This window comes from Miniopterus schreibersii (assembly GCF_964146895.1).
Source record: "Miniopterus schreibersii genome assembly, chromosome: 9".
NCBI classification, from domain to species: domain Eukaryota; kingdom Metazoa; phylum Chordata; class Mammalia; order Chiroptera; family Miniopteridae; genus Miniopterus; species Miniopterus schreibersii.
Window position 1 is genome coordinate 12,604,887 of NC_138118.1, and position 21,459 is coordinate 12,626,345.

The 21,459-nt window shown below is 44.8% G+C and overlaps 1 protein-coding gene across 1 annotated transcript in view; it reads right to left on the bottom strand.

Moving 5' to 3' along the window:
• EXOC4 (exocyst complex component 4) overlaps positions 1–21,459 on the bottom strand; it is a 643,225-nt gene that overhangs the window by 120,826 nt on the left and 500,940 nt on the right. The window contains exons 12-13 of the mRNA XM_081147994.1: positions 12,945–13,081; positions 261–416 (exon numbers count right to left, since the gene is read on the bottom strand). Of these exons, the coding sequence (XP_081004120.1) occupies positions 261–416; positions 12,945–13,081 (293 nt within the window). The remainder of the gene's footprint in view (positions 1–260; positions 417–12,944; positions 13,082–21,459) is intronic.

Sequence of the window (21,459 nt, forward strand, 5' to 3'; positions counted from 1 at the left end):
GACGATCTGCAGATTGAAAGATGCTTTAACTCGACTTAGCACTGCTCCCAATGTGACTCACCCATCCTGCCTTCCACAGGTCTGAGCACCAGGCAGACTTGCATGGGAAGTGAGGTGTATCAGGATGGAAACGGACTTTACAAAGTTCGGTTAATTGCTACTTGATATTTAGAATTGGCCCAAATTTCGCAAAAGACAGAACTGGCTAAACAGATGTTTTCCCTCCTCTTGTTCAGTACAACTTAGGAAACAGCTTTTACCTTATGAAATCTTCCTCTTCTTCTCTCTTTGGCCTCAGCTGTTTGGGTTGAGCCATGTTAATCCAGTTTGGTAGAGATTTCAGGAGTCGGCTGATATCATCATCTTTTGCCCAAGATGCACTGATGACAAGTTTCTCTTCCGATTGCACGATGCCCCTAAACACAACCACAGAAAAGGCGCGTCAGCACATTGCTTAGTATCTGGTGAGCATTTGTCACCTACCTTTGCTGCACAGAAAAGATACCTCATCCCTCTCTCCTGTTAACATAACCCATTATCCGGGTTGGGGCAGTGACACCCATTAACAGGTCACATTACTGGGAACAATCATTTCTAGATTTCATTCTGAGATTCTTCATTGTTGAGTAATCATGAAAGCTAATAGTATTAATTACTCCTGCTATATCCCTTAGGATAAATAAAAGTGCATGGTGGATTTTGGGGGGATCTTTCAAGAAAGATGTTAAAAAGAGTGGAGCAGCCATATAAAAGAATGCTATCAAGTGACAACATAAGCGGTGCCTGAAGGGTGACAGTGTCACAAAGGGTTGTCCTCTGACTTCTTGTTTAAACTACCAATTAGTTCTACTTGAAGTGATCTTTGAACTATGGACACCCCTGCATTCAACTCACCACCATAGAGAAACCTCCCACCCCTGACGTCGGGCAGCGTCTCTGGCTCTGGCTCTCTGCAGTGGGCTGTGATGAGTGACTTTTAATAGGACCTGAGGGTTAGATGGACACTGCTCTCACCAGAATGTACCTGTAAAGTCACCTTAAACATTCAATTTCAACTTAATTAAAAAGCTTCTCTTTCTGTTCAACATCTTTGTCCCTCTAGCTAATGTGAATGGTCTAAAATCTTCACCACCAGCTCCAGGTGACAGAAGTGACAGTTATTTACGAAGGGAGTGCTCATTAGCTGGCGCCCCCTCTGAAGCGGACAGGGCTCCAGGAGGTTCCCCTCCCGCTCAGGCAGGGATTTGTTCTGGTATCAGGGCTACATGGGAGGACACCCCGCAGTTCTCGCGTACAACCCATGCAGGGTGTGCTCTGTGATTTAACCCATCCACTGCTTTTTGAGAATTTTTCAATTAACATTTTTCATTTCCATATTTTCTGTTTAGCTCTTTTACAAATCCACTCCAAAATGTCCTGTTCGAGTATTATGGATTCTATTTCTTTGTCCCTTCAAATGTTTAACAGCAGCGATTGTAAAGCCCCCTCCCATGGATCTATACTTGGCAGTTGGCCTTCGGATGACAAATGCCCTTTGCTGCGCCTCCCTCTCGTCCTCAGGGTGGCGAGCTTTCTCATGGGGTCTGTGTATCATTCTGCAAGCTCTGCCTCAGTGGCATCTGTCTCCTGCAAGAACCCACATTTGCCTTGAGTTTTGGACATGTTACTTTTAGGCCGTTTGCATTGGTCTCTTCTGGATCCTGTGGGTTTCACTAGTTCTAAATAAGTTTTTAAGGTTTTTTTAGCTTAAAAGTTTCTCTCCTCACACAAGTAGTGCAATTTGCATGTATCACATGAGTGGAATTCTGATTGCTTTTCAGGGCCACCTTTCCTACTCCAAGTTTGGTGGCTCTTTCCCAAGCCCAGAGTTTTCCTGGTTCCTTTTATGAACGGAATGCTCTTGTATAACTTCTGCACAGATAAAACTCCCTGGCAATGCCAGCCCTTATTTGGTTCTTGACCTCTCATATGATCTGAAATAAAATTTACATATTAGAATCCTAACACTAACGTGACAGTGTCAGGAGGTGGGGCCTTAGAGAAGTGATTAGGTCATGAGGGTGGAGGCCATATGAGTGAAATTAGTGCCCTTATAAAATAGATCCCAAAGTTCCCAGCCCCTTCCATCACATCAGGATACAATGAGAAGCCTCTGACCGGAAGAGGGTCCTCACAGCACCATAATCTTGGTCTTCCAGCCTCTAGAATTGTGAAAAATAAATTTCAGTTTCTAATAAGCCATCCAATCTGTGGTATTTTGTTAGAGCAGCTCAAAGAGACTCAGACAACCTCAATATCTGGTCCTGATACCTTTAGGGGCGACTCAACTTCAACATTTGCTTTTTGCTTTGGATTTTAGTTTCTCTTTCATTTGAGGCATCTGAAGAATTTCTTCTTCCTTTTGAATTTGGATACATATTAAAACTTTTTTTTTAAGTCACATTTTAATCTGGACTTTCTATGTGTTAGCAGTAGGAAAGGGGCTTCCTAAATCTACCCACACCACACTTTTGACTGAAGTAAAATTCAGCCATAAATCGATTGCTGCCCTGCCTTCTAAGTCTCAGACCTGCATATCCAAAGGCTTACTGGAAAACTTTACTTGAAAGTCCGACCAGCATTTCAAATAAAAATGAGTCAAAAGGAGCACATGTATTGTCCACCTCTTTCTGTTCCACTAAACATCTCATATTCCTATTTCTGTCAACAGTCCAACCATCCACCGTGTCAGGAACTCAGAGTCCTCCCATCGCCCAGTCACCGCATCCCGCCAGTCCACCTCCTCAGAATCTTACAATCCGCCATTTCCTGTCCAGGTTCAGTCATAACCGATATTTAGACCCTCATCATTTCTCACTTGGACTTGGCAGTAACCCTGTAACTGGGTGTCTTGCCTGGAGCTTCAATACCATCAGCCCAATGGACCACACTTGTGTATAAGAACTGAGCTGGAGATAAAATAGCCCTCTTCAGGTTTAGGAGTCCAGATAACACACAAACTAGACCAACTTAGTGGTCTTCCTTTCCTTCTTCTCTGCACTAAAGGACTCGGGTGAGCTATCAGGCCATTTGGCATCCTGGCCAAAGTAGAAATCGCGCCCCAGGCTCTCCCCAAACCTCTCTGTAGCAGAATAACGAGTGTGCTTGTGCCTTTCACTCTGAAAAACATCCAGCATAAAACAGTCCCGACTCAAAACAAAGGAGCCAGGAAGTGATTGCTGATAGGCCCTCCCCCTGCCACTACTCCCAGGTGATCCTCCCAGGCGGCCTGTCATCGGAGGGCCTCAAAGTCTCATGCTCTCTGTGAAGGATACGTCGGCCGTCCGCGATCTCTCCCTTTGGAAAGCAAGCGAACAAAAAAACCCTCCTTTGATGTGCATCACCTACAACTTCACAGTTCGAACTCTGTCCTATACAATGGCCTGAACAAGCCATGGCTGTCAGTCAAATCTGCTCCATCAGCTGACTGGGTATATCCTGTAAGCTATAAACAGTGTTCACATTTTCAAATGCTTTTTAAAAAAAATCAAAAGAAGTTCTTTGGTCAATCTCTTCCTGCCCTCCTTCCTGCCTTCTCTCTCAGATCTGTGAGTCTGTTTCATGCTTCCATGTCTGTGGTCTTATCTTGTTCGGCAATTTATTTTGTTCCACATGTGAGTGAGATCTTTCTCTGCCTGGCTTTCTCTGACTGGCTTATTTCACTTAGCATAATACTCTCCAGGTCCATCCATGCTGTCCCAAAGGGTACGAGATCCTTCTTTTTTACAGTCACATAGTACTCCATGGTGTAAATGTCCCACAGCTTTTTTATCCACTCATCTACGGATGGGCACCTGGGCTGTTTCCAGACCTTAGCTATTGTAAATAGTGCTGCTATGAACATAGGGGTGCATATACTCTTTCTGAGTGATGCTTTGGGATTCTTAGAACTGATAAGCATATATGCACAGCCCATGGACACAGACAATAGATGGGAAGAAGTGGAGAGGGGTGGGAGATGGGCAGAGGCGGGTAAAGGGGAGAAAATGGGGGATATCTGTAATACTTTCAACAATAAATAAATTTAAATAAATCAAAAGAAGAAGAATATTTTGCGACATGTGGAAATTATTTAAAATTTAAATTTCAGTGTCTGTATCTAGAAAGAACTTTGGCTGGGTGGCTCAATTCCTCTTATACTCACACTACAAGCCAAATTTTGCTCCACAGAGTGAGAAGCCCAAACCTAACTCAGTTTTCCAGCCTCTAAATCTTTGAGCCCATTCATCCAGGCCCACTTTGACCCTAGGGGTTAGTAAACAGTTTGGGTCTGCAGGTGTGGGATGGTATCACACATTTTGGGAATCTAGAATTTTTCATTTTGCACTCGCTGGAATGAAAGAAATTAGCTTAGTGGGGTACTATGTTAAAGGCACTCACCTTATTTACTTATATATTTTTTGGAAGACTGGATTAATTCAATAATTCAAATACTATATTACTGCCTTCGCTAATATTCATCGATCTTGTCTTATTAAAAAATGCAATCCAAATTAACTAACGTGCTACCTATATAGTGCCCTCAACAATAAATTATTAACTCATAATGGAATAAACATCCAATATGCAATTCCCAATATTATACTTTGAAATACTGCTATTGATTTGCAGCATACAATTACCCTAAAGGAAATTTTTCATTCAAGTGGCAAGTTTCCATCCTGATCAATTGCATTTATTGGTTTATAATTTTGTGCTAAACTAGATTGTGTGGGCTACAAAATTCCGGGACATAACCAAATAGCCTCAAAAAAGTAGAGCTAAATCTCCAACAATTATTCCACGAGAGGAGTGGGGTTAATTACCACTACCAGAACCATAATCTACTAATTAATTCACAGCTCACTGGGCCACAGGCAGAGCCATCTGTGTAACTATTTGTACCTGTTCCCAGGAGGAAGCGGAAACTAGGTAGACCTCTTGGAACAGGTGATAAGGCTGCCATGAGAGGGGTCCACCCTCTAGACACAGCTGAGTAAATTTCATTTGGAAAACATCTGCTGGTGGCGACTGGCTCTGATGTGCTTTGCTTCCTCTCTGGAACAGTAGGGACATGCAAGTGTGCCTGGTCCCTGGACACAGCTGGGGTACTGAGTCTTTCATTAGGTAAACAACCAGGGGCAGGTGGGGCTAATTGGATTCAACGTTTGGTGGCAGCCAGGGCATGATGTTCACTTTCCCAGACTGAATCTTTCAGACTCTTCAAACACTAGAAGCCATGCTAGACAAATCATCCCTAGACAAAGTTAGTCCAAATGAAGCTGCTGTCATTGATTTTCCACGGTGAACGACTGGACCTGAAGCCCGACAAATGCAGCGCAATGTCCAGCAACACAGTTGTAATGACAATGAGAGATGCAAAAATAAGAGTCAGTACTATGCTGCTGATTAAAACAAAACAACATAAATGCAACTTCAAAACCAAAATATCCCTAAGGTAAGACGGAGCGGAACAAACAGGGAGAGAAACATCAGGTCATCTTCTGTATCACGCTCAACGCTGGCCGGGGAGCTTTATGATGGTGTGTATTTCTACTCAATAATCACAACCGAGGAACTGTCTGATAATTCTGGAAATGGCACATGGGAAACAGGGGCGACTTGGAAGACAACTGGCATGGAGCTTGTGGAGGCTTTCCCGGACATGGGCCCTTGGATGTTTGAAGTTCAAAATTAGTTTGTTGGCAAGGGCATCAAGGCAACCCAACTAGGTCCTCACGCCTGCAGGGCCCTGGCCTGTGGCTACACAGGAAACCCGAGGCCTCCTGAGCCACCACACCCCTGGTGTCTAGTCTTTGCTACACACCATGGGGCTACCGCTTTCCGCACACACCACTTGGATGGGGAGGTCGTCCTTCCCATCCGAGCCTGCAAGTTGTTCTTTACTTAACACGGGAAGTTTCCAGAACTCCCTTTTCCTCACATTCCTACCCAACCACACTGCCTACTCAGTCACTGTGACTTCTGGACCTTCTCCCAGCCATCGCGATGGACATGCTACCCCATCGCCTGCTCACCCTACTCGGTCTGTCAGGAATGTCTGCATTCGTTCGGCAAACACACTGAGGGCCAACGAGGCATCCCGCCCTGGGTCAGCCCTGGGTCCTGCCAGCAGCTACTGCAGTTGATCCCTATGTCCCTCTTTATGCTCTAGTCTGAGTTCTCGGTCCCCTATGGAGAAGGGGTGAAAGGGGGGCCTGGGGGAGGGACCTTCTCCTAACAGAACGTGCTTGTGTGTTGTATCAACTGAGCCTCTAAAATCAGAACGACGCTTTATTTGTGCTCTTTACCAGGCTTAAAACAATGCAGAAAGGAAAAAAAATTAAAAAATTAATGAACTGATGCTAAGTTGGAAGAGACAGAAACTTCAAAAAACTGTGATTTCCAGTTTTTAAATGACTATTTTGAGACACAAGCTGCTGGCTGTGCCTCAGGACAAAGAGGGCAGCAACGGGAGAGAAGTGCTCAGCCTGGAAGTAGCCAACTAATGGACCAACTGCCCAATGCTAAGAGAGTGAGGTCCAGAATTCACAGCTGAGTGTTCCTTTAAGCCCCAGGGGTATGGCTAATTAAGGAAAAAGCTTCGGGTCCTCATTTCCCTTTTAGGAAACCTCTCTTTATCCAAAGCATTTTACATGATATCATTAAATAATAGTCTTTCTCCCCAGGATGAGGTGCTCATAGAAAGGCGAGCTGTTTCTGACCTCTCCTCGGACCTCTAACCTCCAGTGGATGCCCAGGTTCTCGGTAAACTGGAAAACGAGCCAGCTCTCAGCAGAGGGCATTGTGAGCTTATGGATTGAATCATTTCTGTAAAAGCTATCTGCTGCGGGAGAATCAGACTGCAATGTCTCCCAGCTCCCTGGCTCCCTTCCTCCTTCCCTGGTGTTAGATCATTTTGGATCATTTGAATTGTATATGGCTTGCTATTTAAGTCAGTCATTTGCTGGCAGCCAAACTAGAACATTTCCTGTTTTTCCTCTCACTGTAATCAGGATTTGGCTGTCCAAATTAGGACTGCCCTAATTACTCCTCAGCAGGTGCCAATCCGGGGGAGGGCAATGAATGGGAACAGAGGAAGTAAGGACACTTCGCATCTTCAGACTCACACAGTAAGAAAACACTTTCCCACTAGTGTGAAAACCTGATTAAGTAAGAGACAACGGGCTGTATGTGTATGTGTGTGCACACTGTTGTATAACAACCATATAAATAATTTTCTATTTATTCCCCTCAAAGCTTCACAGAATTACTTTTCCCAGCCCCAAGATAATTCATTCTAGGCATGAAATTCAGCAACTGTGGTAGATCACTACAGATATTACCCTGTATATGGAATGATCTCACAGTGGGCACCATTCCAGAGAATTCGGCCAAGAGGGATACCAAAGTGGAATACTAGTCTCCTCGGGGAAGAAGTCAATATGTACTTGATGGCCACAATATATCAAGAACCAAAAGCAATGGCCATGATCCCAGAAGGAGTATTATACCAGAGATACAGTTGCAGTGTCTGGAGAAATGGTGAAATATAAACAACAGAGAAATACTCAATTCCTGTAAGAAGGACAGTACATGGTGAACAACACTATTCATGTTCCTGCCTTAAGCCAGTCACTCAACTTACTCCATCCCACCCAACTCACTCACCAACACATTATTTCTGCAACTCACCCTTTCTCTCCTGTGTTAATAATTTTCCCTTCCTTCTAAACAGTTTTCTTCAAAGACAAACACACACTTCTTTCTCCTATTTAAAATAACACACAAAACGACAAAAAAAACCCTTCATGTTCATAGAACAAGGTAAATTATGGAAATTGGGTGAGTTCAGAATTATAGGCACAATTCTAGAACAGGCTATTAAAGATGGTTTCGGAACCATTAGGAAGTGGTACTAACTAGGAGCCAGGAAGATCACGCAAGAACAGGTCACGTGACTTTGCTTCTTTCCTAACTGGGTAATTCACTGACTACACTGAATAGTAAATTTGGCTTAGGGTCAAGAGACTTTGCTTCCAAGGGTAATTTGTAAGCTGACCAAGACGAGAGTTCTTAACAGAGGTGTGGCAGAGCAGGGAGCAGCGGGTGCTAGAAGGGAGTGGGTGGGGGGACTCCTGCACAACACCTAGTGCTGCCCATGGCTGGTCTGTACCTGCCCGTCTCGGGGAGACAGGAGGGAGGGTCGGCTGCATTAAAAGGACCAGGACTGGCAGGTGACCAGCAAGAAATCTAACAGCCTCTTACAGGGCAGATGATAAAACGGGGGCACGGTCATGAATGGTGGTAAAGGTCATCTTTGTCATCATCAGCACTGTCATTATCAAAATAGCAGCTACTCATTTGGGGGGAGCTTACTATTTTGCTAAAAACAGTTCTAAAAGATTGACATTTTCTTTTTGCACATGAGAGAATTAAGGCACAGAAAGGCCGAGTAACTGTTCAATGTCATATAACTAAAAAGTGGAAGAGCTGGTGTGCAAATTTAGGCTCCAGAGCCTGCTCTCGAGCTACACATGAACTCCTGAAGTGCTGAGTGATACATGGATGTCGATCTCAACGGAAGTCTCGAGAGACATGGCCCCCAAATTCTTAATTTAGCCCTGTCCTGTTGAACATTTTAAAAAATGATATATAAAGAAACCAAAAGGTTGCTTATAAAATCAAGAATGACATGATTTTCTAGCTAAAATTTTCTGATGACAGAATAAGAATTAAAAAATATCTCAAGCCCAGCCGGGCGTGGCTCAGCGGTTGAGCGTCGACCTAGGATCCAGGGGATCAGGGTTCGATTCCCGGTCAGGGCACATGCCCCGGTTGCGGGCTGTAGCCGATCAATGACTCTCTCATCATTGATGTTTCTATCTCTCCTTCTCCCTCTCCCTTCCTCTCTCTGAAATCAATAAAGATATATTTAAAAAAATAAAAATAAAAAATATCTCAATAGACCAAAATGGTGAGCTAAAAGTAACATTAAATTTAATGGGTAAATGTGAGATCTAGAATTTGAGGTAAAAAAATAAATCCCTACAAATACGGCATAAAAAAGATAAGGCTAATTTCAGCTATTTCTTCTTACAACAAGTTCCTTACCCCCTCCAGCCAGCCAGTGGCCATGTGCTACACATTTGCCTCCTAGACCTTGTCTCTGGGTCTGTCCCCACGGGCACTTCCCTGCCTCTCCCGATTCAGGCCCTCACTGCCCTCTCCTCCACCTCCACACACCACCTGTCCGAGCAGCTGACCCAAAGCTCAGACAACCTCCCTGAAGCACAGGCCTGCACCTGGTGCTCGCTGGTCACTCACCTTCAGCGGCCCTCACTACCTAATCAGGCCAAGTTCCTTGGGCCTGGCGCTCAGGATCCTCCACCACTTGGCTCAGCCTTCCTTTCCGAATCCCCAAATCCATCACTTGGTCTTCCCTCCCTATGCTCCCCACCTCAGACATCGCTCTGGTTCCTGTCTTCCTTCAGCTCCTTCAGCCCAAATCCTGCCTTCTTCACAAGGCCCACTCCACGCCCTTCCCCAGCCCTCTTGTCCCCCCAGGTGATTTCCTCCCCTGGAGCATCTTATCACATTTTCTGTCCTAAATTAATGCTGTGGATGTAAACACGTCCTATTTCTTCGTCCCGTTTCCCGGTCTATGCTCTACCAGGAACGTAAGCTCACTGAAGGTACGATGTATGACTGACGGACTTCATTGTCCCCACACACTCACACGTGACGTGGATCTGCTAAGCCCTCAGCCCGTAGCTGACGAACGCAATGGCCGGATGTAACAAGAAGCACGGTGTCCCGCACTGGGCTCCCCACAGGGAGGTGAGGGTGCTGCTGAAGTACAAGGCGCAGGGCCGGGACACTAGGCCCGGGTGGAGGTCTCCTTTTTGAGAGGCAAGCCCGGCTGATGGGCCACGGGGGGAGACTGAGATGGTTTACAGGAACCCAGAACGCTCAGTCTGGGGGCGAGGGAGGAAGGAGGCAAACCGGAGCGTGACAGCCAGCTTCTCACATTTGAAGGGTTTTCACGTAAAAGGATTACACTGACTTGGAATCACTCCAGAAAAAGAGGACTCTGTACAGTGGACAGGGGAACGTCACTTCAGAACAGGAAACTGCTCGACAAGGGCCAGTCTGCTCTGTGCAGGTAGAGCTTCCCATCGCTGGACATGCTGAGGGGCAGGGTCATCAACGATGAGGACAAGGCCTCCAGCCATAGGACGCCAGGCGGCGTGAAGTTAAGGGCCTCTTTCGAACAGCAAGGACAATAGTACGAATGGTGATCAGAGGGATTCAGAGTCACCGCCGCCTTCCCTGGGCAGGTGTGTAACTTCTCCATTATAATTAATATCCATCAGCATTTTTTTTTACCCTCACCTGAGGATATTTTTTCCATTGCTTTTCAAAGAGACTGGAAGGGAGAGGGAGAGAGAGAGAGAGAGGGAGGGAGGGAGAGGGAGAGAGGGAGAGAGAGGAAGAGAGGGAGAGAGAGGGGGAGAGAGAGGGAAAGAGAGAGGGAGAGGGGGAGAGGGAGGGAGAGAGGGAGGGAGAGAGGGAGAGGGAGAGGGAGAGAGGGGGAGAGAGAGGGAGAGAGGGAGAAGGAGAGACATCGATGTGAGAGAGACTCATTGATTGGTTACCTCCCGCACGTGCCTGCAACCGAGGTGTGTGCCCTTGGCTGGAATCGAACCCTGGTCCGATTCCGACACTCCATAGGCCGAGGCTCTAACCACTGAGCCAAACCAGCCAAGGCTTCGTCAACATTCTTATTTGTTAGAATTATTGGTTGGTCATAATGAAATATAAGCAAAAGAGGATATGACTTGCTTTTTAAAAAAACCTTAAAATTCAATGGAGCTTAAACATAAACTTAACAGTAAATTTCAAAGTATGTTATTAAAATGAAACTGATTTTAAAATATTTTTAATTTTTTTAATATTTAGTTCTAATATTTAAAACGTTATTTGGGTCTCATTTGGTTGATATGACATTGGTACAATCACTTTGGAGGTGGGTTTTATAAAGCTGAAACTATAACTCTGTGGCCCTGAAATTCCAATCGTAGAGAACTAAACATGAGCCATGGCTTTTAAATTTTTATTTGTGTATCACTTAAAGGAATTTTGAAAAATGATACTCTGCTCCCCACATTTAAAAATTGATATTTAATATTTTTCAGTATGAGCTTAAATGGTAGCAAATTGTGGCATATTATAAATAGTGACACTTTAAAATCACTATTTTAAGTGTACCCAAGGGAATCTCAACACCATAGGAATTTGATATCCACCATTACACGTTTAAAATATATATGAATAAGCTCCTTTTGACAGTTGGTATTTTTCATTTTTCTCTTTGACTTATTATTTCTATTTTAGCTCCTCACTGAATTTTATCCATTAGAAATATATATTTATGCTTGAAAGTATCTTATTGATTACTCTATTGTAGTGTTCTGCAAAAAAAATTGTACAAATTAAAGTGTAAAATAAAATTAAAATTTTCTGTTACCATAAGACTAAATTTTAACATTTTTTGTTTCAAATGCCATTATAATTGTTACTTAGTACACAATTGATTATAACATAATTACTGACTACATGTATAATTTAAACGTAAATATGGTATAATTTTTGTGAATCACTAGTAAACAAATAAAGGAAAATGTTGCTGGGAGCATCTCTGAGGGAGGCGGCTGGCTTCTTTCCTTTAACTGGCCGATGGACCTGCGCACAAAGGTCACCTGCCGCGGGACTGAAGGAGGCTAGGCAGTCCCCCGGGTTGTGCTCCTCGGCCAGATCCATCTCTCCGACCGCTGCTTCGGGCTCATCTGTACTGATTCCTTATCATCTACCACCCAGCATCCAAATGTTCAAGTCTTATCTTTTAAGGCCCTTTGTCACCTGGCCCGTCTTCTCCTATTAAACAGCACCTCTCACCTTCTACCAGGACGCCTGCCCCGTCCCGGCGCCCTCAGTCCCGTCCCGGCAAGGCAGCCGCCCGGGCGCTTCCTCCCCGCAGAGCCCTTATTCATTCCCGCAACTTCCCACGTCTCGTTCGATTCCCAAGGTCCAGCGCACGCCTCATCGCCTGTGGAGCCTTTCCAGGCTCCAGTCACCCTTTCTGTTTTATTCCTTCCCTCCCACCCCCTGTGCTGCCTGACCATGTGCTGTACTTCACCTGCCCGGGCTTAATTATATATCACACACAATTCGGTATTTTATTATACATTCTTTTCTCCCCTAATTGTTTTAGGTCTTGTCAACCAGATCATAATTTATTCCTATTATTAGCTTTTCATGAGCAGTGCTATGATCTTTTCCACAAGCTCAAAGAGATTTTTGAACCCAGAGAAAAGAAATTAGAGGGGAAAACGAAAGGTTTTCAAGTTTGTGACAATGGTTTTTCACGTCCGCTGATGGTAAAAACAGTGTAGCTGTCTTTTCATGACAGTAGGAAGGCTACAGATCAAACATCGAGAGGAGTACATTTGTAAGAAGTGAAAAGAAATCACATTATAGAGTAGTAAGAGTTACCACGAGTTTGAAATGGCTTTACTTTAAGATCACTTAGAACCACATGGTGGACTAGCCGAGCTCTGGAACGCCCTCAAGAGGAGAATCTCATGGCTCTCAGCTCTCATGAAAACCAAGGCTGACGCCGCACGTGAGCCACCCGATGGCAGTCCCAAGTGCTCGTGCCTCTGTCCCTTGCATTCCCTCTGGGGGTGAGAACAGACGCATCTAGGAGACTATTTCTGTGGCCCGTGTTCTCATCAGGGCCCCTGACAAACTCAAAGGCGGTCCTTTTCTCTAACGGTGGAAAGCTAGGCTCTGAAGGCAGAAATCGCCACGCCGACCAACATCCGCCTCCCGCCGACTCTGCTTAGGCCCCCGCACAGCCGTACCTGTAGGCCACGGCGCAGGTGTCCTTATACTCCTGGAGCTTCACGCACACCATGCTGAGGAACTGGTCCGAGTAGGCGCTCAGGTCGTGCATCAGACTCAGGAGGTCCTGCACGGTCTTCTCCACAATGATCGTGCTCTGGGAAGGAGCAGAGAGGGCACAGACTCAGGAGTTGTTTTTGACTCAAGCGACACGTAGGACAAGGAAGGACGACTGAAATAATGCAATCACTTAAGAAGCTCGAGCTTTCCAGGGAGGATGTGACATCTAAAACTATTGACTAGAAATGACAACAATATAAGTAGCCTGCACAGGGCTGGTCTTCCAAAGGTCTGGGAACGTGTTCCGGGGAAGGGCACAGGACAGGGATCTCCAATGATTTCGTGGCGTATCACAAGACATTCAGAGAGCGAACACATATTCAGTCGGGCCTGATTTGCCACCTCCAGGGCCCTGCTCTGACATGAGGGACCTATGAGAGGCAGCACAAAGGAAAAGGCTTCCAGGATTTAACAGTTTTAATCCACCCACCTATTAAGAATAACCACTAACGTTTTTGTATCGTGCCCTAAAGCTCCTAGAATGCTTTTACATGTACAGCACACGGTGTCTCACTGAGGCTCACATAATAATCATGACGACCATGAACATTTATTGGGCTCTTACAAGTACAAGGTACTGTGCTAGGCCGTATGTACTTTACCTCACCTACTCCTCTCAGCACGCCTGCCTCCCTGCCGAATCCTGTAACCATCCCTAGTTTAAAGAGGAACCAACATGTTTAGAAAAAGCTTGGTAGCACCCAAAGCAGAGGCCATAGGCTTTGCTCTTTTAACCACATCACTCTGCCTCCCAGCTGGACCCGAGTTCTGCCTGTAGCCCCATCATTTCATCATGAGGTCGTAGTATTTCCTGTTTTTGTTCCCACTGTAGGAGTGTCCAAACAGACTCAGACAGATTTTAGAACTGAGTTAAGAGAAATCTCCAAAGGACAAAACAAGCCATCTCACAGCCAGAGACGGGGAGAACTCTGCAGGAAATCAGTGTTGTGTTGAAAAGAGGCATATTTGGTAAATTCTCAAACTTTAAGGAAAGACTGAGTTGTTTAAACCACTAGTGCATGCCTCTTTCAAAAGGGGCAGAATTATACTGGGGCAAATACTAATCACATGCTTAGCAGCTTGGAATCCTTTGGTCAATAAATGGTTTGCTGAATCCACCTTTGTTCAGATAGAATTGCCTAAGCTAGGGTAGACTTGGCCATAAAGTAAACATTGAGAAATATTTTTTCCACTTTGACAGTGACCCATGAAAGAATCAAAGACATTTACTTTTTTATGCTTAAATGCAGACAGTGGGGTACAGGGTTTTGGTTAATCTTTTTTCCTTCTAAACATAAAAAGTGGATGCAAGCATACAGCTTTCCTCTACACAATGGAGGGTAAGCTTGAGTTACGTGTTTACATGTGTATGTTTATTCAAGATTATTTGGTTGTAGTGGTTTCTTATCTCCTTTCCCTCCCTCCCCCTCTTGCCCCTGCCCCAAAACAGACTAATCAGCAAGTGAAAAGGAAGGACCAGTTATATTCAGTGAGGCAAACCAATTACCATCCATAGAATCCCCACAAGTTCAACTTCCTTTCTGTATTGATTTTGAGATTAAAACACTGCAGCTTCGCCCTGATCCATAATCCCGTTTCTCTGTGTTTGTGTGTGAGTGACAGGAATTGATTCTGCTCAGCTACATGTCCCCACGCTGCTAAGATGAATCTAAAATCCTCATCGTGATTCAGAACTCAGGTGGATAGCAAATAATAAAGGAGAGGGCAGCTCCGCCTTCCCAACAAAGCCGGTGTAGAATCCAAGGCGCTGCGGGGAAGAGGCGTGGGGAGATGGCTCAGGGCACTCAGAGGCAGGGCCTGGCTCTACTTTCGATCGTGCGATTGATAATCAACTCTGAGCAGGCCTGGGAAACCTCTTCCTTTCTTACGACTCAATTTGCTCTTCTAATAACCGAGGAGAACACGACGGCACCTCGAATCCAATGGCCCCCATCACTGGGGTGCTCTAGCGTGCGCCGGGGCTTCTGCTGGGAAATGAGCACTGCAACTGCTCCAGGCTGCCCCGGGCGCCCCGGCTGCCTGACCAGATGACCAGCTTCTCAAAAGCAAGACTGCCATTCTCCCTTTCCTTCTTCCCACCTCCCACCCGCCCCCTCTGCCTCCGGTTTATAATTTCTCAGGGCCTTCAGGGCGATACTACTAATAAAAGAAACAGCACTCATGACGTCAATCGGCCTCTGAATGTCCCATGTGAAGGACGGCAATTAATGCTGCCCCGGCCGTCTCTGCCTTCTGAAATCTCGGGGTGGCTTTGGTTTGGTCTGTATTTTTCCGTGCTCTCAGGTGACCAGGACCGTGCTGATGACAGTGGGAGCGGAGGGGGGAAACGGGACTGCGCAGGAAGTGGTGAGAATGCCTGGCTCACGGTGCAGGGCTGTGCTGGGCGAGGCCTCCTGAGCCCTGACTACACTCCGCTTTCCAGCTACACGGTGGGTCCACCCCGTCACGGAGGCACTCTGGACAACCAGTCACGACATTCTCTTCAAGGAAAGTGACGCCAGTTTGCCCAACGATGGGTATTTCTACAAGGGAAAAAAGTCCCTATTTTTTGAGAATTTATAACAATTTCCAAATCAGTGGCTCTGACAGGTAAATGTTGAAAATATCAAATTTCTAACAAGGTCAGTTCTGTTTTTATTTATATGATCTCTTTGGCATTATAAGTGATTCACTGATTCATGATTAATTTGGGGATTTGCCAATGCTGAATGACTTCTAATAAGTAAAATCCTGATTTTATTCATTATTTCTATTAAATATATCCTAAGTGACTGATATTTACAACTCAACTCTCATTTTTTGTGACTTATTACCAGGTAATAAGTCTCATTTCTTGCGACTTTTTCATGTCATAAAATGAGAAAATGATTTTTAAAAAAATCCCAGGATAGCGGATGCTCTGAAAAATAAACAACTGAAGTTCCTGCAGGGGTACAGCAGCAATCTAAAATACAGAGAGGGTGTGTGGCCAGCGCCTCCATTCTGCACTTTTAAAGACTGACTGAATAAATAAATGAAGTGATTGGATCTTTGAGGCTGTGTCCATTTTTTGCCAAAATGGGCCTAAGCGGCACTATGCTGATAGTGATATTATAGAAAATTGGCTCTAAGTTCAAATAATTGGACAAATGGTGAGTTAAAGAAAATGGAAGAGGCTTCTCGGCTGGAGGACTGGAGACTTTAATATGCTGATGTCACCGTGCATCTCAAGGACTGCCCTAACAATTCAGGTAAAGAAAGAACATTCATGGCATAGCTTTTCACATCCTCTGGAACAGTGTTTCCAGAACGCGGTGGGGACGACTCTCCCAGTTTTCTGGTCATACTGGTGAGGACACCGGGCTGAATGACAGGCATGAGGACACACGAGGAGCCTGGTAGGAGCAGGGTGAGGATCCAGGTCTTGTCCCTCTGTCCATGCCCTTTGCACACGCCCAGCCCTGTACGCTCTTGCTTCTGCCTACCACCCAGCCTCTCTCCAGCTCCCCTGGGCATGCCCACCCCGCGCTCCAGCACCCGAAACTGCTAGTCAATCCCTGACTGCACCGGGCTACTTCTTGCCTCTGTGCCTTTGAGCTTCCCAATCTCTGTGCTCGGCATGCCCTACCTAGCTCGTTCCCCTCATCCTTGGCGAGGCAGCTCAGGGGTTACCTGCTCTGATTTAAATGCCCCTCTTTTGCTACCAGAGCACCCTGGCCCTAATTTTAGCTCCAGCCCCAAATGGGGCACGGCAACCACTGGCTCACTTACTTGACTGTCTCTGCTGCTAGCCTATAAATTCCTCTGATCAGTGACTACACTTTTGTATTTCTACTACCAACTGGCAAAGTATCTGGCATATCGCAGGTATCCAATAAATGTTTATTATATGAATCAATGCAAATGCACAGCCCATTTGGAGCAGGGTAAAAACACATGTTGAGAGTAAAATTATAATGTCAAGCAGTGGGTTAAAACCATGATTTGGTGAGGCAGAATCAGACCACAGCCTCTTCATTATCCATTACTGTGTCTTAAGTCCCAAATTAAGACTAAACATTCATTGTCACTAAAGGTCTTAGATTTTTCTACATAAACATTCCTAATTTCACCTGATTGTACTATTTTCTATAATGACAATCATTTTATATATACAGCTAAATGCGCTAATTCTAAAGTTTTAAGACATATAAATAAATCCACAATTCAGGTAATAAGTTTGGACCATGCAGACTCTGTGTTTGTGCCATTTCACCCCTGGAGCAGGGATGGCTCAGAGATGCTGTAAAGAACCGAGGGTTCTGGGAAACCGCTTCATGAAGAATTTGAAAGAAAACAGAAATAAATCATCCATCGCTTCAGAGCCCCCCCCCAGCAATTGTGGAGGGAGGGGCTACCTCAATGTCTGATGATGACAACAATGTTTCTGTTTATTGTTACACACCCAACTACAATTTGGCAAAACTTGTCATGTTGTCCTTCCAGTTACTATCAGCTCTGGCTGTAGCCGGCTATAAACAATAACAATTCCAGTCTTACGGTGGCAATTACTTTGTAGTATAACAAATATCAAATTATAATGTTGTATGCCTGAAAATTACATAGCGTTATATACCAATTTTACCTCAATTAGGAAAATAATAACTAACAATGACTAACGACAAAAGCCAAAAGGAATCTGCTTTCTGTCTTTCAATCTATATTTTGATGTGTGGGAGGGTGAAAATGTTCTGAGTGTGCTTGCTGTTTAAAGAGCCAGCTGGTAAAAGGCGGTGTTACAGGGTTGCTGCCTGAGGAACTGGCACTTCTACTCTCCTCCAAACCCCCTCCACCTCCGGGGCGGAGACCTTCTAAAAAGTCGTATCTCCCACAGAAATGAGCGCTGTGTCCAGCAGAAGACACGAACACCATATTCACTGCAGTGTTATCTATGATAGCCAAAAAAATCATAAAAGCCATCCTCACGTCCATCGATAGCTGAAGGGGTGAGTAAACTGAGGTATATTCACACAGTGGGATGAATGCGCAGCAATGAAAACGGACGCACCATCGCTACGCATGACAACAGGGGTGAGTTCCACAGGCCACATGCCCAGTGAGAGACAGAAGGAGCACGACTGTATGGCTTTGTGATTACTGTAGTTCAGGGAGAAGACAAAGTAACCTCTGCTGACGGAAGTCAGAACAGTGGCTGCGCTTGGAGGGGCTGGTGGTCACAGGAGAGGAGAACCTTGCAGGTGCTGAAATTACCTTGCTTCGGTAGCTGCTGCAGGAGTCAAAACATACGTCCAAACTCTTTGCACTTAAGATTTGTGCACTTCACACTTTTAAGTTTAATATCAAAAGAAAAAATGTGAAGTGATATCTGATTATCTCTCTCCCCAACCTAGAGCTCCTGAACGGGCTGGGGCCCGCATTCTTGAGATGCCCCGCAAGGCCTCACGGCCTGGCTCCTGTCTCCCTCCAGCCTCCCCGCCTACCTCCCCCTTGGCGCTCTAGGACCTGCTGCGCGGGGCTTCCTCAGGTCTTCATCCCATTTCAGGGCCTTGTGCTTGCCTGCCAACTTCTGTCCCCATCTCACTTTTCTAGAGTATTTTCTCTTATCTTTCAGGTCTCAACTGAAAGCTCCATTCTGTGGGAAGAGCCTCCCAACCCCCATTAGGTCCTCCTGTTAGAAACACCTACAACCTCTCCCCCTTCCCTATGGTTCTCTTTCTCCTTCGATGGGGGAGGGAGAGAGAGCGACTGGGAGGACATCTGGCTGATGGTTACGTGTGTGCCTGTCAAATCTCAATTTTGAACAATTTATGTCCAACCATAATACAAATGAATTGGCACCCCTTCCAAAACGTGTCTGAGCAAACCATCTGTAAGTGCATAAGTATTCCATGGCAATGGCTTTCACTTATGGTATATATTTAAAATGTGAAGATGTAGTGTACTGTTGGCAATGCTACTATAGACCACGAGATAAAAAGTGTGCAGAAGGATCAGAAGTTATCTGGGAAAAGAGTGGAGAACTTGACTAATTGATTAATACACATTTATTGAATAAATATTGTCTCTGTGCCAAATATTAGGCTAGCTGTAGGAGATAAAAAGCCAGACGAGACAAGATTCCTGCCCTCCAGTGATTTCAGATGCTAGTAAGAGGTGACAATGGAGCGTCACAGGTGCTATCTGTGTACCTGTACACTGTACAGGGGACGCACAGGGGAGGAAAGAGTTCACTGGACCGCAGTGGAAGGTGGGGGGAGTGTCGAGAAAGTTATAATTGAACTGAGCCCTGAAAGATAAACAGCAACTTGTAGATTGGAAAAATGGAAAAAAAGTACTTGAGGTAATAAAACAGCATAAACATTCAGAGGGTGGGATTCAGGGAACTGCAAGTGGTCCTTCATGGCTGGGTGGCGGGTGTGTGTGTGTAAGTGTGTGCGCATGCAGATCAGGAGGACAAGGGGAGGGAGGGAGTCAGGAGCCAGGTCCTGGAGGTCCTTTTATAACATATACATATATAGTACCTAAATATATAAGCATTTAATTTTAAAATTGATTTAAGAGGGAGGAAGGGAGAGGGGAAAGGGAGAAGGGGAGGGGGAGAGGGAGAGAGAGAGAGGGAAACATCAATATGAGAAACATCAATCAGTTGCCTCCCTTATGTGCCCAGACCAGGGATTGAACCCACAACCTGGGTATGTGCCCTGACCGGGAATCGAACCCACAACCTTTTGGTGCACGGGAAGATGCTCCAACCAACTGAGCCACACCAGCCAGGGAAGTACCTAAATGTTTTGAATATCCCTCTTTTCCCCTTCTCCAACAAGAAAACACACAAATTAATCCCATCCAATGTCACTAATCACTAGAAGATTCACTCCAAGTGTTGGAAGATCATTTCAAAAGGTCCCACTGTTCAGAAAAGACAAATATACTCATACAACCAACAGGGAAACACATTCTGAAGCTCTGTTTGGCAGCCTAAAGAGTCAGGAAGAATTTATAAATAGGTTTAAACACACAAACAAAAAATATATGAGGCCAAAATTTTGGGCAATCAGAAAAACTGTATCCCTATAGAATTCACATACATGATTATAAAGTTTATTTGCCAATTAAAAAACTTGGAAAGTGTATGTGAAGTAAATTACTAATGATATTTTTTTTAACATTTTAGGTAAAGGATCATTTCTGGTTGAATAAACTCTGTCTCTAACATACCTGATAAGCACAGCTGGCGCTTTAGGGGGTTTATTTAGGGGTTTGTGATTCATATTCAAAACAAAACATAACAAAACAAAACAAAATAGCAGGAAAGGGAAAGAAGTATACAACAGTTGTGCATAATTAGGTGATGATTTCCCAGGGGGGAATCTTTGTTTCCCTAACTAATATGAGGTAATAAAAAAAATATTTGTTGACTTATATACTTCAAATCAGTGCAACTCTATGTCCAGGTTATCGATTCTCTTGATGTGCAATGGGACCCAGAGAGTGGAAATAGATCAATGAACAGGTGCACACTGGCACTTGTAAGACATATATACATACCCAATTCCAGGTCCCCAACGCATACACACATGCATGCATATCACATATCACATATTTCAAAGGACCTTAAGGTTGCTATTCAGCAAAATACATAGCGCTGCATGTTAGGGGGATATAAAAGTATAGCAATAACAACATTAGCAGCTATAGCACTTCTTTTGTTCTAAGCAATGTTCTTGGTTTAAAGCATGATGGTCTCTTTTTCCAGGTGATGATGATAATCTAGTTGGGATAATATTATTTAGAACAAGAAACAAGTGATATTCCAAGAGCAGTTACCGGTTAGGTGCAAAAGACAATACAGGAGAACAGGACTAGAGGTGTGAGAGCCTGAACTGGGTACTGGAGGGTGGGTGAGGCTTGGGTACATGGAGAGGAGAGGCAAGGTATTTTAGGCAGGAGTGAAGGTGTATGCAAAGGCTGCGAGTAAGGGGTGAGCAAATGGGACAAGTGTGGCTGAAGGAGGGGGTCCTGTTAAGGAACTGGAGGGAGAAGCACTGCCTGCACCCAGGGAGCCAGCCTGCGGATGGTCTTAAGGACCGGCTGCAGGCGGAGAGAAGAGGGTGGGGTGTTAGGTAGTGGAGCTCAGAATCCTAACTCCAGAGCTGAAAGTAACCCTTGCTATCTAGTCTAATTCTTTGGTTTTAACAAAAGAAAACAACTACGTTAAACACTAAAGGGCCTGTCAGAGATACATAGCTAGTTTACGATTTTTCAAAATCTAGAATCCAGGTCTAAAAAATCTAGATACAGCTCCCTCTGGCCACAGAATAAATTACTGTAGGTGGTTATATTTATTAAAAAATATGAAAAAAAGCAATGCAGAGAGAAAGCCAAAAAAACAAAACAAAACTAATTTAACACCAT